The following is a 15,312-nucleotide window of genomic DNA, read 5'->3' as shown; positions in this document are numbered from 1 at the left end:
TGTGATCTGTGACATTTTGAACTTCCACTAGTGAATGAGTGTTTCTTAGTCTTTTGCAATTAACTTTGAACAACAATTTTGCTTTTTAAATAAGTTAAGAACAAAATTAAAATGAGAAACATGGACACTTTTCAGTAGTTATCCATTTGATGTACTCAGTGTTGTATAATAAAAGCTTCTGTACCTGAACTGCTTGTAATCAATTTTTTTTGTAGCTGGTAAGATCAAGAATAAAAATAAATAAAAACTTTTATAAACAAATTACTTAATTTCATTTTGTTATATAAAAAATTTAATAGGTCTACTATTTTAGGCTTTACTATTTATATAATTTTATGAATTCTAGGAAATTTTTATTAAATATCGTAAACACTCTATTGTTTTGGGTAAATACAAGTAAGGCATGGTACACTTGTGATCAGTCAGTCACTTGTGAAAAATCTGAATTATTATATAGGTAAAAATTTAACTCTGCAATAAAACACAAAAGCAGTAAGAATAAAGATTAATTTTATAAATAATAATGAGAGTATATTAAAACTAAAATATTTTAACTTTCAATCAATATTCAAAAAACAGATGTTAAGAGTACTTATAGTGAAGTTACATAGTTACCTCTGTTACCAGATGTTTGGTTAACTCCTACCATAAGGCCTGAATTATAATGTAATGCAGCTGGGTTTTGCTGAACAGGTGCAGATAGTTTATTGCGAACCATATTTGGAAATTGATGGGGGAATTCCATTCCTGCTGGTGGCATGTTTGCGTTACCAGCAGCAGCTGCAGCAGGTTGGTAATTAAAATTACTATTGCTACCTTTCACAATTGGTCGTCCTAAAACCAAAAAAAAAAAAAAATTGAATTAATATATTCATATTGTTCTTTCAAATTATTATTTATAATATATTTATGAATAAATTTAGTCTCATATATATTTTTACTTGGTTAACAGAGAGTATTAGGATGGTTCAAATAGTTATACTGTTTATCTAAGACAAGTATCTCAGAGTACAATAAAAAAGGTAAATAAAAATAATAAAATGCAGTAAAAATTAAGTATATCTTATGTTCATATTTTTGTATTAGAACTTACAAATTTTTATCTCTGCCAGCTAACACTTTGCAGACAACTTAACCTGACATATATGAAGGAAAAACTGCTCTAAAAATTGTACCTTTTCTCTTTCTGCCCTACTAAAACTTAAATGGTAAATAATATGTAAGTGTTACACATTCTACGCAGAAGAAATTGGCAATTTTAATATCAAATTTTTACAATGGTATACATTTTTTTACAATACTTTCTTTAGCAAGACTTTCACAGTCAGTATTCTGATCAGGTAGGAATTTTAAACACCACTGGTATATGACTTAAGTGTCATACTGGTAATGGATGTACCCAATCTGATCTGAGTCACAAATAACTTCCAAAATATTACAGTTGTCCTCAAGAATAATTAATTAATAAGATTGTCCATGTCAGGATTACTAGGGAAAGTAAGGAGTGAAGTAGTTTCCTACTGTCTTTTTCATTAAGCCAAATGTGAAATTCCATTTCATTATGTTAAATTTACCAAAGTGCAGGTGACACTGAATGGTGCAAGTAAAATTTTAATTATTCATCTCAAGAGACTGGCCACAAGTGAATCTCATTATCTCAGAGAAAGCAACTTTGGCTGGTATCTCTTTTACCTCTAGTGCTTTACAAGCATCATAGCTATAAGAAGAACAGCAATTGGGACAGACAGTGTAAATTAACTAATTTATTGTTGTGAAACGGTGTGATATATGCAATATTTCAATTAAACAGAACTTTTTTCTACAAAGGTACAATATTCCAGCACACAATTTTGTTTTTTTTCAAGTGTCACAATGAATACACAGTCAGCAATAAAAGAAACCAAAGTTAGAGATAACTTCTAAAAATACCCGAGACCCTTTACAAGGATGAAGTGCATATATTGAGGAAACATGATGATATTTCACTATAGTGAAGTGGTATTATGTAATTTTGCTCTAAGAGGACATGATTTGAAGATGGATTATGGCTAGAACAACCCTCAACTTCAATCATCTGTGAAAATACTGAATGTTACAACAGAAAAGAGATGACAATGGAAGATAAGTGATTCAATGTCCACCATGTAGTGACATAGTGTGAACAATAATCAAAATTGGTAATATAAAATCAACGAGATTAATTCAATATAAAAAAGGAAAGAGTTAAATGCTGACCAAATGTAAAAAGGCAGTTTAAATGTATACATTTTATTTGGTAATTATTCCTGACGATTGATAAATTTTTGGCTAAGGAATTTTACTGTGAGTGAGACAAATTTGTGAACTACATCCTAAGACAAAAAGGAAAAGCACGATGAGGAAATACATTTTCCATCACCAAAAAGTTATAGTTCTGCTGAAAAGGTAACAAACCAGCCTTTTGGATCTGGACAGTGTATTACAGTAGAGTTCTTAGGAAAGTCCAGACCATAAAAAGGCAATATAATTAATTAGAAAGGAAGAAATGAGGAAAGTTACCTAAAAAACTTTGTTAAATCATAGTAACAAGCCAAGCACTTTCCCAAGTTTCATAGTCTCCATATTGATAGCAAATTTCGTACGTTACGAACATATTTGTTACAAAATGTAGTGCAAATCAAAGACCAAATGGTCAAGTAAAATTGTTGCTTTTCTGAAAATGAAATATTGCCTTGATGGGACAAGACTTGAGTTCTATTCAGTTGTAAAGAAGTCACAAAGTGGTTAGAAAAACAGTGTAAAGACCTCTATATAAGAGCATCAAGACACAAGAGCACTGACAGGCTAAAGACATTAAAGTAGGAGGGACTACATTAAAAATGATAAAGACTTTCAGATATATATATATACGACTAGAACTAGATAGGGAATCTTGGAGAGCTGCATCAAACCAGTCAAATGACTGAAGACAAAAAAAAAATATATATGTATATCAGAATATAAACCTTACAAGACTGATAACCTTACAAGACTAAATAAGTTGTTGTACAAAGCGTAACTTTATACATTCTTTTAAACTATACAACAAAAAAAACAAAAATTTTAATCTTCATCTGTTTGATTATTATGTACCTCATTCTTGCCTAATATTTATAAATAATTTATTGTTAAAAAAAATTACATAAATACTTTAATAAAATGAATTTATTTGCAAAAAAATTTCTAAATCCAGAAAAATTTAGAATAAAATTTTAAGACAAGTATACAAGAGATGAGTCGATGACAAGAATGAGGAGAAATAGTGTCCACATACAACATCAAAATGCAATTGTGATGAGTAAATTTGTTACTTAAAAGAAATAAGTTTGTTACAAAGGAAGAATACTAAACAAAAATTCTGTTAACTAAAATAGATAAAACATTTCAATAATGAAATTTCATTTATTTAAAGATTTTTTTGTTTAGTATATTTTGCACAATGGAAATAATTTTTATGTTACTAAGGTATTGATTGTCCTTTTTGCAACAGAAACAAATACACTCATTTTAGTAAACTGACTAGGATGTCCTTTACAGAGTCAGTTATATTTTAAACTACAGCTTTCCATGATTGCTGCAGTTTTTTGGTAGACAGTAAAGATGGTAGTGACAATTGCAATGAGCGTGGGAGCAAAAATGAAAAAAAACACAGAACTGTCTTGTTGAAACAAGTAATAATAGTCATTCAGACATGGGCACATATAATACCTGCATACACAAGTAAAATAACATTAGTGTACAAAAAAATAATTGTTCCAACAATTTGCTGCCGAGACATGGCACACCACACAAATTTTACCAGATGATAGTTCTAGTATAATGTGAGAGGACTAGCAGGAAAAAGTAATGTTAAACTAATTAATCACATTATTGTGAGTGGTTCATTCACAACACTTCACTTTTTTGAATCCAAAGGATGTAGTTCTTGATAACACAGCTTTTTAAGATAACCACAGAGGTGATCTGATTGGAAATTACAGCACCCTGTTCAATGTACTCTATAACCTCACATGTTGGGACATCTGGGTACTGATTTCAAAGCCAACCTTTAACACTTCCAGTGTCATGAAAGCATTGCCAAAGATCATACGTAGATGATTTTCTTTTAATAGGAACATTATGGACATTTTCTAGGTCCAAAAATGTAATGATTACAAGATTTTACTATGAAATAAGTTCAATCTTCCCATACATGTGTCAGGTAACAGTACATGGTAGTTTTTTTTTAAGGTCCGATCAGTCGCGAAATAAAAACCTGCGCAAAAATCGGATGAATCTTTGCGCATATGTGTTGCGTAGCGTCTCTAGTATGGCCTTCAATCATGCCGCATCACTTCGTTTAGTTCTGAACACGCAGCTAGCACGTAAACATGTCTACAACAACAGCATCTCCCGCCAAGTGTGAAGTGCGTGCGGTAATTCGATTTCTTCAGGCTGAGGAGTGTAGTGCAGCTGAAATTCATTGACGAATAAGTAATGTGTATGGTGAAACTTCAATGAGTGACAGCAAAGTGCGAAAATGGTGCAGGAACTTTAAAGCAGGACGTACAGATGTTCATGATGCAGGCGGTCAGGGAAGGAAGCGAGCATCAACTGATGATCTCGTTGAGCGAGTGGTTGAGGCAATTCGAGAAAATCGTCGGTTCACAATTTCTGTATTGAGCGATTCGTTTCCTGAAATTTCAAGGTCAGCTCTCTATACCATTGTGAGAGGCTTTAGTATCGCAAACTGTGCGGCTCTGTTCTATGATGAGGGTATTGGAAAGTTGGTACCATGCTACAACAAATGTCTAAATCGGAGCGGCGACTATGTAGAGAAATAGCGTAACTATCTAAGTACTTGTTACAAATACAAAATTTTTTATTTTCAATGTGGTTTTAATTTCGTGACCGATCGGACCTTGAAAAAAAAATAACCCTCGTAGTATACAGTTTAAAAAACTTACTATCCAGGGGGGTATACATTCACTTTCTTAAACATTAAATAGCCTTTATTTTATAGTTACATTTATTATATTAAAGTAGATAAAATTGTTCATTATATGAATAATTTAATTTCATCATTTATATAAAAATAAAAGTTCCACTTACGTCCCCCAAGGAGGTTACATTATTTGCGAATGATTCCCAAGCACAGAAATATGATACTTAATGAAAAATTATTCTGTTCTAAAAGATTAGAAATTAAGTGTAAATAAAACTTCTGGGAACTGCGCTCACAGATTATTCCTAAGCAAATGATTATACAATGAGAATGGTTGGAAACTCCTTTATAACTCAATAGTTTTTTCTGTTTACAACATTCATAAGATGATTTCAAATTAGTGAATGTGTTATTATTATTACGTTGAATTCAATGTTTCTATTGTATAATACACATCTATAAACAAGCAAGTACCTTTATGAGGTTTTAAGATATCCCAGGAGTTGGAACGCAGCTGAATTTGAGAAGGTTGAACAGCTGCTGATCTACTGCCCATGGCTTGATTTTGACTATCTGCTGTAAACAAATGATTTTATGTTTGACGAATTACTCCATCAAAGCCAAAAAAATAAAAAAATAATCTTTACATGAAACAATATCCTACAAATACTAGAAGACAAAGGGATGTAAGGGCATTGAATCCTTATCATTTAAATATATAGAAAATATCAAATAAAGAATAACACAAAATATATCACAATTTGAATGAAATTAGTAACTCAATAAGTATTATCTGTACTGTAGCTAAAACAAAAAAATTCTGGAACACTATCTAACGTTAGAGAGGAATTATAACTAACAAGATAAGGTATATTTTAATATACAGAATGATTCAAAGAAACAGGAAATCATGAAAGTTGTGTTGGTAGCCGTAGGCGATTGGTACCACTTGATAAGTGGCGCCAGCCTCTCTAACCTAACCTGCCATTTAGTTGTCATGATCCTTGGAGTGGTGCGCAACGTGCATTTGCTATCAAAGCGTTTTACAAAAAACAATAATGACAGTGTGGAGGGAGCGCGTAGAAAATTTCGGCGTCATTTTAATCTGGGACGGCACGACCGTGTTCCATCAGCACATGCAATTAAAACATGGATATCTAATTTTGAGGAAACTGGTTCGGCATTGAAAAAGAATAATCCAGGCCGTGAGCGAACCGTCCGTACACCACAGAATGTTCAATCTTTACAAGATGCTGTCACACGAAGTCCACATCGATCAATCCGTCGTCTCTCAGCATCTTTACAATTGCATAGTTCAAGTGTTCAAAGAATGTTAGTGAAGGACCTGCAATTCCATCCATACAAGTTGCAGATCGTACAGGAACTGAAACCGAACGATGCAGTTGTGCGAGCACAATTCTGTAATGTAATGCTTCAGAAGATAAATGATAACGAAGAGTTCGTTCACGAACTGTGGATGTCAGACGAAGCGCATTTCCACCTCAGTGGATTTGTTAACAAGCGAAATTTCAGATACTGGGCACAAACCCACCGGGTTGGTCTAGTGGAGAACGCGTCTTCCCAAATCAGCTGACTTGGAAGTCGAGAGTTCCAGCGTTCAAGTTCTAGTAAAGCCAGTTATTTTTACACGGATTTGAATACTAGATCGTGGATACCGGTGTTCTTTGGTGGTTGGGTTTCAATTAACCACACATCTCAGGAATGTTCGAACTGAGAATGTACAAGAGTACACTTTATTTACACTCATACATATCATCCTCATTCATCCTCTGAAGTATTATCTGAACGGTAGTTACTGGAGGCTAAACAGGAAAAAGAAAGAAAAGATACTGGGCACAAGGAAATCCTACGCAGCTACACCAGCATCGTTGCACAGCCTGAAAGTGACCGTGTGGTGTGCTATGTCATCTTATGGTGTTATAGGCCCTTATTTTTTTGAGGATGACAACGGTCTTGCGATTACAGTGACGTCAGCTCGTTATATAGCCATGCTTGAAACCTTTGTTGTGGAACAACAAAAGAGATTTCCACCAATTCTTAACACAGCCTGGTTTCAACAAGACGGAGCAACGTCACATACTCCACGAATATCAATGGCAGCTGTACGCTGATTATTTGGACGTGTCATTTCACGAAATGGTGAAATTAGATGGCCTCCCAGATCGCCTGATCTCTCAGCTTGCGATTACTTCTTGTGGGGTCACCTTAAAAGCAAAGTGTCCCACAGTAGACCTGCTACAACGGAAGAACTGAAGGCAAAGATTCAAGAAGCAATTGCGGAAATTCCAGTTGAGATGTTACGTCAAATCATGAACAATTTAACGAAGAGACTTCGTGAGTGTTTACGTAGAAGAGGAGGTCACCTGCAAGATGTCATCTTTAAAAAATAAACTAAAATGTATGTATCCTAGAATGGCAACATTTGTACAATTACACGAAATAAAATTCATTTTCTAAAAAAAATTTTTAATTAACGATATTTAATTTTTTTAATTTCCCATTTCTTTGAATCACCCTATATAAAAGAACCTACAACATGATAAAGATTTACACTGATAAGAGAGGTGCACTGGTACCGGAATACAATCTCGATACTGCTTTTTGAGAGAAATAAAAAATTGTCCTTTCACATAAAATTTGTTTTAACTTAAATTCCAGCCTAAGTCTTATTTTAACATTAAATATTCATTGTTATCATATCTCTTAATGAAAGATATTATCACTTCCTTAAATGTTGTGTAAGAAATTTATTATATGTTTTGTGGATATTAAAATCATTTGGTTTGATCCCTAACCCTCACTTCACTTTTATTTTTATTCATATGCTATTAACAATAACAGATAAAAGATACAACCTAAATTATAAAAACCAGACTGCATGAAAATGGTCCTTGCATTTGGATATCTGTAAGGCAAATCGCGACAAAATAAGTCGCTAAAAGTTTAATATATGAAAAAAGTTTAACATCTGGCATGAAAAAGATTTTATCTTTTGATTTTAAAAGATAAAAATTTTAAAAATATCTGAAAAGATATTTAATAGATTTTATTTTTTGCCTCTTATCAATGTAAACATGAAATAAATGTGGATTTTTCATAACACTGTCATGCAGCCTTCTGCCTCTGGCTGTGGACCATATTCTTGTGGTCTGTGATAAAACAAAACCAAACGTTTTGGTACTGGAGAATTTATAAGTCAAAAAACCAAAGTCAACTAGAATTGTTGGTATGAATAGACAAAAAATATTTTTATTAAGACTCAAACGTCAGAATTGTGTCTATCAGGATCATGTGTATCAGAGTAGTCTGATGTTAAGTGTCTTTCCATGCGAAAAGAATAAATCAAGACCTAGTCAAGTAAATGAATTGTAATGATACCACTTATCCAGTTTGTAGCTCAGTAACCATCTGTCACTGGTTCTTATTTAAAATAGATATAAAAAAATTTAAATGACCCCAAGGATTACTTTAGGACAAAAGTTATTTGTAGTGCAATTGAAAATTATGAAAATGTCAAAATTTAGCATCTTTTTGGAAAGCTAAAAACTGTCAATAGAAACTTATTGAAAGATTATAATTTATTAGATTATGTACACTTACATTTTTACAGTTTTTAGATTATTGTACTTATAAAAAAAAACACATTAAGTGTGAAATACATTTCATTATTTCATTATGAAAAACACATTTAAGTTATTACACTGTATTAACTTATACCCCTACCGAGTACAGACAACATGCAACATATTACGCATTGTTTCTTAACAAAACGAGTTTATTAATTTTTTTACACTAACTCTTTCTAATGACTGTGATACATGTAAGCACCTGTTATTAAAGCGGTACCAGCCAGAATTAATTACTTTGAGAGTAATGATATTTACTATACAGCTAGCCTCTGGAGAGTAGAATAGTATCACTTATAGGACTGAAAATCACCTATATTTCATTGTGCTTGGCATTATGATAAGCAACCATATATCTGACTCATTAAAGAACGCACTTTAATCATCAACAATCGTTTTTTGGTTATGACACCTAATATAAATGCATTACTGTATTAAAAAAAAAAATATATATATAAGAAGTAAAAAAATGAAACTGACTGATCCAGTTATATAAAAATAAAATGAAAATCAACTGCTAAAATATGTAACGTTGGAAGTATTGTTTATATTGAAGATGTTTGATAATCAGGCAACTTATTAAGTAATAAAGAAAAGCCAAGAATTTTTGTATTGAGATTTGTTTATAAGTATTCACCACTTCCAGAACTGATTTTAACAAAACTGTAGCAATACATAAATAACTTGCCAATAGTACAGGGTGAGCAACATAAAACCGAACCCATAATGTAACCGCTCCAGAATTTCTAGGTTATGTTTGAATGAAATTTTATGAATGATTAGATAAAGTAAATAACAAAAACATAAAACGTAATTTAAATGTTGAATTTATTTACCTTGTTAAAAAAGATATTCAAAATGACCACCCTGGGCATCGATGGACTTTTGTACTTGACTGATCATAATGAGAGTTGTCTGACGCAAAATGTTGATTTCTCATTGAACGCTCTGCTCACCTTCAGTTCATCAATATTGTGGGGATTAGATGCATAAACTCTCTCCTTTAAGTAGCCCCAAAGGAAAAAATTGCAAGTAGATAACTCTGGGGAACGTGGAGGCCACTGTCCTCCACTGAAAGCTACATGAACGTGATTCAGTGAAACGTTTGATGTATGACATGCTGCTCCATCTTATTGGAAGGAGCTGTATTCTTTTTCATTAGTTAATTATACATAGAATTCTTTAAAAATTGTGAGGTAAACTTGTGTATTGACAGTTCGGTCAAAAAATATTGGTCCCACTAGATGATTACCAAAAACAGCACACCAAACACCAATTCTCTCATCGTGAAGTGGACGCTTGAATATCTCATGAGGATTCCTCGCCATCCAATACCTGGTGTTCTGTGAATTAATATGACCGGATAAATGAAACCATGCTTCGTCTGACATGAAATACGACATCAGGTCTATCTGCCCACCAAAAATGTTTTCAAGAAGCCAGTTGCAATAATCAAGTTGTTTTGGTTTGTCTGTCTCCTTCAGTTGTTGCACAGTTGTAACGCAATATGGTATCAATTTTAATTCATGAAGAATTTTACGACAAGATGTGTATTTAATACCGATTGTTGAGATAAATTGCATAGTGATTTTTTTGGACTGGCAGTAATTCTCCTTTCAATATCGGCAATGGGCTGTGGAATCCTAACAGAAGGTTGCCTATTTTGTTTTGCATTTGAAACTGAACCTGTTGTATGCTATTTTTTAACTAAACCATGTATGCTACTCTTCGCTGGGATACAAGCATTCGGAAAGTTTTCTACGAACACTTGACGTGATTCTTCAAACGATCCAGAACAAATATAGGCCTCAACTATAGCAATCTTCTCCTGGATTGAATAAGGCATTTTACATAAACACAATTGCACTCACAAATGGCAGCAACATATACATGCACTGGTTGCACTAATTGTGTGAGTGTCTCATAATAAACAGTGTTGGGTAACAGTTTCATTAGGGGTTCGATTTTATGTTGCTCACCTGTAGAATACATATATTACATGTAAATGATTGTTTTGGGAGTTTTTAAATAAAACTTTTGTAACATGGACAACAATAAAAGAAAAAATCCTTTTAGAAATGTGAAATATGTGAAGGATGAAAAAGGGTTCTTACAAACCTTCACTGTTAACTTATTCAAATATTTCCCTAATTCTTCCATAATTTCAATATATACAACATAATTGATGTATGGAAGAAGTGTGAAAAAACAACACGACAAAAACCTCTCCATACAACAAGCACCAAGTTCTATCAAAAGCAAGATATACTTATTTAACTTAATTCGTATAATACTAAAAAGTCCTATTTTTAAATAGGGCTTTAATTTATAAAAGAAAAAAATGAAAGCAAAGTGAAATACTTGAAGGTGTTTATATCAAATCAAACAAAATTTATGTAACCAGTTTTTTATTTCTCAATATCTAAAACTCTCATGATTCCAAAAAAAAGTGATTCCTATTATTGAATGCATGTATGTCGACATCTATTTTGCTTAATATTTTTAAAGCAGATGTATAATCATTAAATCTGTTTGGTGACTCATGCATATGGAACATTGATGCTATATATGTTTTATGGAAATAGAGCAGGGGCAAAGTAAGGTTACATTTAATCTACAACTTCTGTGATGAAGATGCATTTTGGTGAACTTTAGAAGACTGATAGTATTAATTAATGTGAATAAATTTTACACGGTAATTAAATTTACAGTAAAAAGTTTTCAAACAGTAACAAAATCTTAACAAAACCCTGAAAAACTAAATACATAAAGAAAAAATATCTATCTCAATACAATGCTATAAGATTCAGGACTAAAAATAGCAGAAGTATAGAAATTAACTAAATTATACATGTATTACTGATATCAGTATCTTGTGGCAAATCAGTACTGCTGCCAATGTATGCAGATTTAATATATACAATAAACTGCTACATCAGGGAGCACAACATATTCATTACTGGAAAAAAATGATCTGGATCTCACTACATGACTATCAGTCAAGAATCTATTGTTCTGGTAGCCATTCAAATATATTCATTTAACTTATTTTCTATGCATCCTGAGCAATATACAGCTCAATAACTCTTCAGTGTCACCAGCTATACAAACAATTTTTCTACTCAAATTCATTTTTTGATGCCAGTAGTAAAGATGCATATAAATTTAATAAATACTATATAAGTGCAGAAGAACACTTAATTCAATCATATTATTCAATAACATAGATGTCATATAAATAAAGAATAACATAAAAGAGAATACATAAATAAAGTAAAATATTAAAAAATTACCATTAGCAGGCTTGGAAGAACTATCTGATTGGCTGGGTTCTTTATCGGCAGTCATTTTACGCAATACAGATGTTGGTGTGAAGGCAAGTGGTGATGTAGAAGTTGTAACAGAACTGCTTGTCACACTTCCAGAACTAGCTGCAATATTTGGTGAATGAGACCTGAACAAACATCATTTAAAGACCTTTAAATAATAGATAAAATTTATAGACAAAAGTATAGTAATACAGTATTTAAAAACAATAAGAAATAAATAACAAAAAACTTTTTTAACTACCATATAATCTTTAAGAGCAGTAAATAAAAATATATTTTATTACGTAAGAAAAATATAAATTTCTATTCAAAATAAGGTTAAAAAAAAATAAAACTTTAATACATATATATTTCAGCTTGTTACAACTAGTGCTATCAATACTTGTCCAAAATCCATGGTTATAATAAAAAAAGACCTTGTTTAGGAAAAATTATTGTTATGGTATAAATGCTAATTTATTATAATTATTCTCTTTTCTAGTTCTACTTTCCTTTCTAATAATTGGAAATAATGTTTATATTCTTACAAAGGAAATTTTTTTTTTTTTAGAAAAAAAAAATTCAAAATATACTAAGCTGTAGTATATTTAAAATGTACCACTTTTACTTATTGTGTTCCTAGAGATATGTATTTCTGTTGTTCTAATAACAGGACCTCGCTGATACGAGGTGCTACCCAAAAGTTCAGGGAATTTTACCATAAAAATAAAATAGTTTACCATAACTTATAATTTCCACTGTCTCCTTCAAAGTAATCCCCTTGGGCATTGATACAGTGATCCCAGCGTTTTCCCATGATTCCATGCATCCCTGGAAGTCTATAGGTGTAAGTGTTCGAAGCACGTTCTGTGTTTCTTCCTGAATCTCCTCAATTGTGTTAAAACGACGGCCTTTCAATTGAAATTTTATTTTTGGAAAGAGAAAAAAGTCGCACGGGGCAAGGCCAGGTGAATAGGGTGGGTGGGAAATAACTACTGTCCTTTTGGAAGCCAAGAAATTCCGAACGGCTAGTGATGTGTGCGCGGGCATGCTGTCATGTTGCAGAACCCAGCTGTTGTTACCCCACAGATCTGAACGCTTGCGCCTAATACTTTCACGTAACCGCTACAAAACTTCACAATAGTATTGACAGTTTGACTAAGAGGTACATATTCCTTATGGATAATGCCGTTGATGTTGAGATAAACAATCATCATGGACTTCATGTTGCTTGGCGTGCATTTTTTGGGTGCGGTAAACTTGGCGACTTCCACTACGACGACTGCTGCTTAGTTTCAGGGTCATACCCATACACCCATGTCTCTTCACCGGTTATGATGTTGAAGATGAAGTTAGGGTCATCTCTTGCTGAATTTTTCAAATCACTAGAGACAGCTATGATGTTGTTTCTGGTCGCTGTTCAACAGTCTCGGTACGAATTTTGCAGCAATGCGTCTCATGTTCAAATTGTCTGACAAGATGTGTTGCACGAACCCATATGACATTTGTACGATTGCACAAACATCATGGATTGTTTGTCTACGATCTGCAACAATAACCTCTCGCATTTTCGCGATGTTTTCCAGTGTTGCACTTCTTGATGGTCTTTCTGAATGCTCATCGTCATCAACTGTCGTTCGCCCATCTTTGAATCGTTTGTACCACAAAAAAGTTTTACTTTTACTCACAGCATTGTCACCAAATGCTTCCACAACCATGCGATGGGTTTCTGCACCAGTTTTTTTAAGCATGAAGCAAAATTTGTTACAGGTTCATTGCTCTTTAAAATCTGCCATTTAGAACTTCGCCGAAGCAGTAAAACACAATGTTACACAACCGCACGAAAGTCAACAATGCAGCCTCTCACCGTCACAGCCGTTGGAACACTGATTCACAAAGAGTACTATTAGCCACATCTAGCGGCAGCAGGTCGTACCAGCAATGGTTCGCGCGCAATATTCAAATTCCCCTAACTTTTGGGTAGCAGCTCATACAACAAATTTAGAAATTAAGTCTCTTAAGTACATATAAAAACATATTAATGAGATACAGAAGTAATAAAAAATGTAGAAAAGATTAGAATGCTGATATGATGCTTTCACAGGAGGTCTCGCATCTGGTTACTAATGACACGCAGTAAAAATAAGAAGGCCTAAACACCAAATAAGAAAATAAATATTCTAGTCTTGAAATAGAAACAACAGGTCTCTGAGGAACTTAAAGAAAATATTTGTCAAAGACTGTACTACGGTCAAACAAGATAATGAACATGTAAGTAAATGTAATAGTGACAATAAAATTTTGAATATACATCATTTTATTTTTAATTTCTCTTAATTTAAAAAAAAAAAAGTAATCTTTTAACTGCATCACATAAGTTTAGTATTCTAATCTAACTTTCAGTGAAAAGGCTACAATACTGTACTGTAAAAGTCAAAAAGAGGAATTTTCCAACACAATGTTACTATTTTTAAACTAATCTAATCTTAAAGGAAACATTATGATAAGGATAAAATAGTAAAGTGGAGGATGTAGACTTTCTCTTAATTACTAGAATTTTTTTTTAATATGGAAATTAGGAATGATGTACAAACATAATTAATCAAGTACAAAAGATATAACAAAATAGAATGGTACAAGCAAAAAGGTTTCCCATAAAAATAAAATCTACTGGTATCAATGTGGATTTAAAAATTACAGAAAAAAATTATTTTTTCAAATATATGCTTGTAATAAAAGAAGAAAGAAAAATGGAAATACTAATTTTTCACAACTGTTTATAGATAGGAAGTTTTTTAAGAAAAAAAAATTAAAATACAAAGAAACGTCTTTATAACATTTTAATTTTTTAAATAATTTAAGTATGGGATCCACTCTATTTTATTAAATTATAACCAACAGTGTTAATAAATGAACCACTAAATAAAGAAATTGAACAGAACTAGAAACATCTTTTGATTATTAGCTTATCTTATATATAATATATATATATATATATATATATATATATATATATATATATATATATATATGTTAATTTATTTAAATTAAACTTTTGTAGTCCATATCTCAATTCAAAATCAATTTCAAAACCACTGCCAGATATATAATAACTAAAATTATTGATAAAATAATTAGATCAAAAATTCATTTAGAATACAAATACAATATAAAAAATGGGTGTGAGTTGATTGATAAATTAAATATCAATAATAAAACAAAAATTATCAGCTTTGATATGTACCCCAGTATTCCTATTGATTATACAGTTTCATTAATAAAAAACAGATTAATAAATACAGGTGAAGATCAAAAATTTATAAATAATATTATAATAATAATTAGAAATATTTTTAAACAAAATTATTTTGAATTTAATGGTACCTGTTATACACAAGAAAACACTTCACCTATG

At 31.9% G+C, this 15,312-nt stretch overlaps 1 protein-coding gene across 4 annotated transcripts in view; it reads right to left on the bottom strand.

Annotated features, from left to right (window-relative positions):
• The window catches only part of LOC142323651 (uncharacterized), a 188,233-nt gene that overhangs the window by 11,748 nt on the left and 161,173 nt on the right, over positions 1–15,312 (bottom strand). For 3 of the 4 annotated variants that reach the window (XM_075363669.1, XM_075363673.1, XM_075363671.1), the window contains 3 exons: positions 11,883–12,043; positions 5,417–5,518; positions 616–834 (listed from right to left, as the gene is read on the bottom strand). In XM_075363669.1, the coding sequence (XP_075219784.1) occupies positions 616–834; positions 5,417–5,518; positions 11,883–12,043 (482 nt within the window). The remainder of the gene's footprint in view (positions 1–615; positions 835–5,416; positions 5,519–11,882; positions 12,044–15,312) is intronic. The other variant, XM_075363672.1, reaches the window with a different exon arrangement.

The sequence above is a fragment of the Lycorma delicatula genome, chromosome 4, assembly GCF_047948215.1.
Source record: "Lycorma delicatula isolate Av1 chromosome 4, ASM4794821v1, whole genome shotgun sequence".
NCBI lineage: Eukaryota > Metazoa > Arthropoda > Insecta > Hemiptera > Fulgoridae > Lycorma > Lycorma delicatula.
This window is presented reverse-complemented; position numbering and strand designations above follow the sequence as displayed.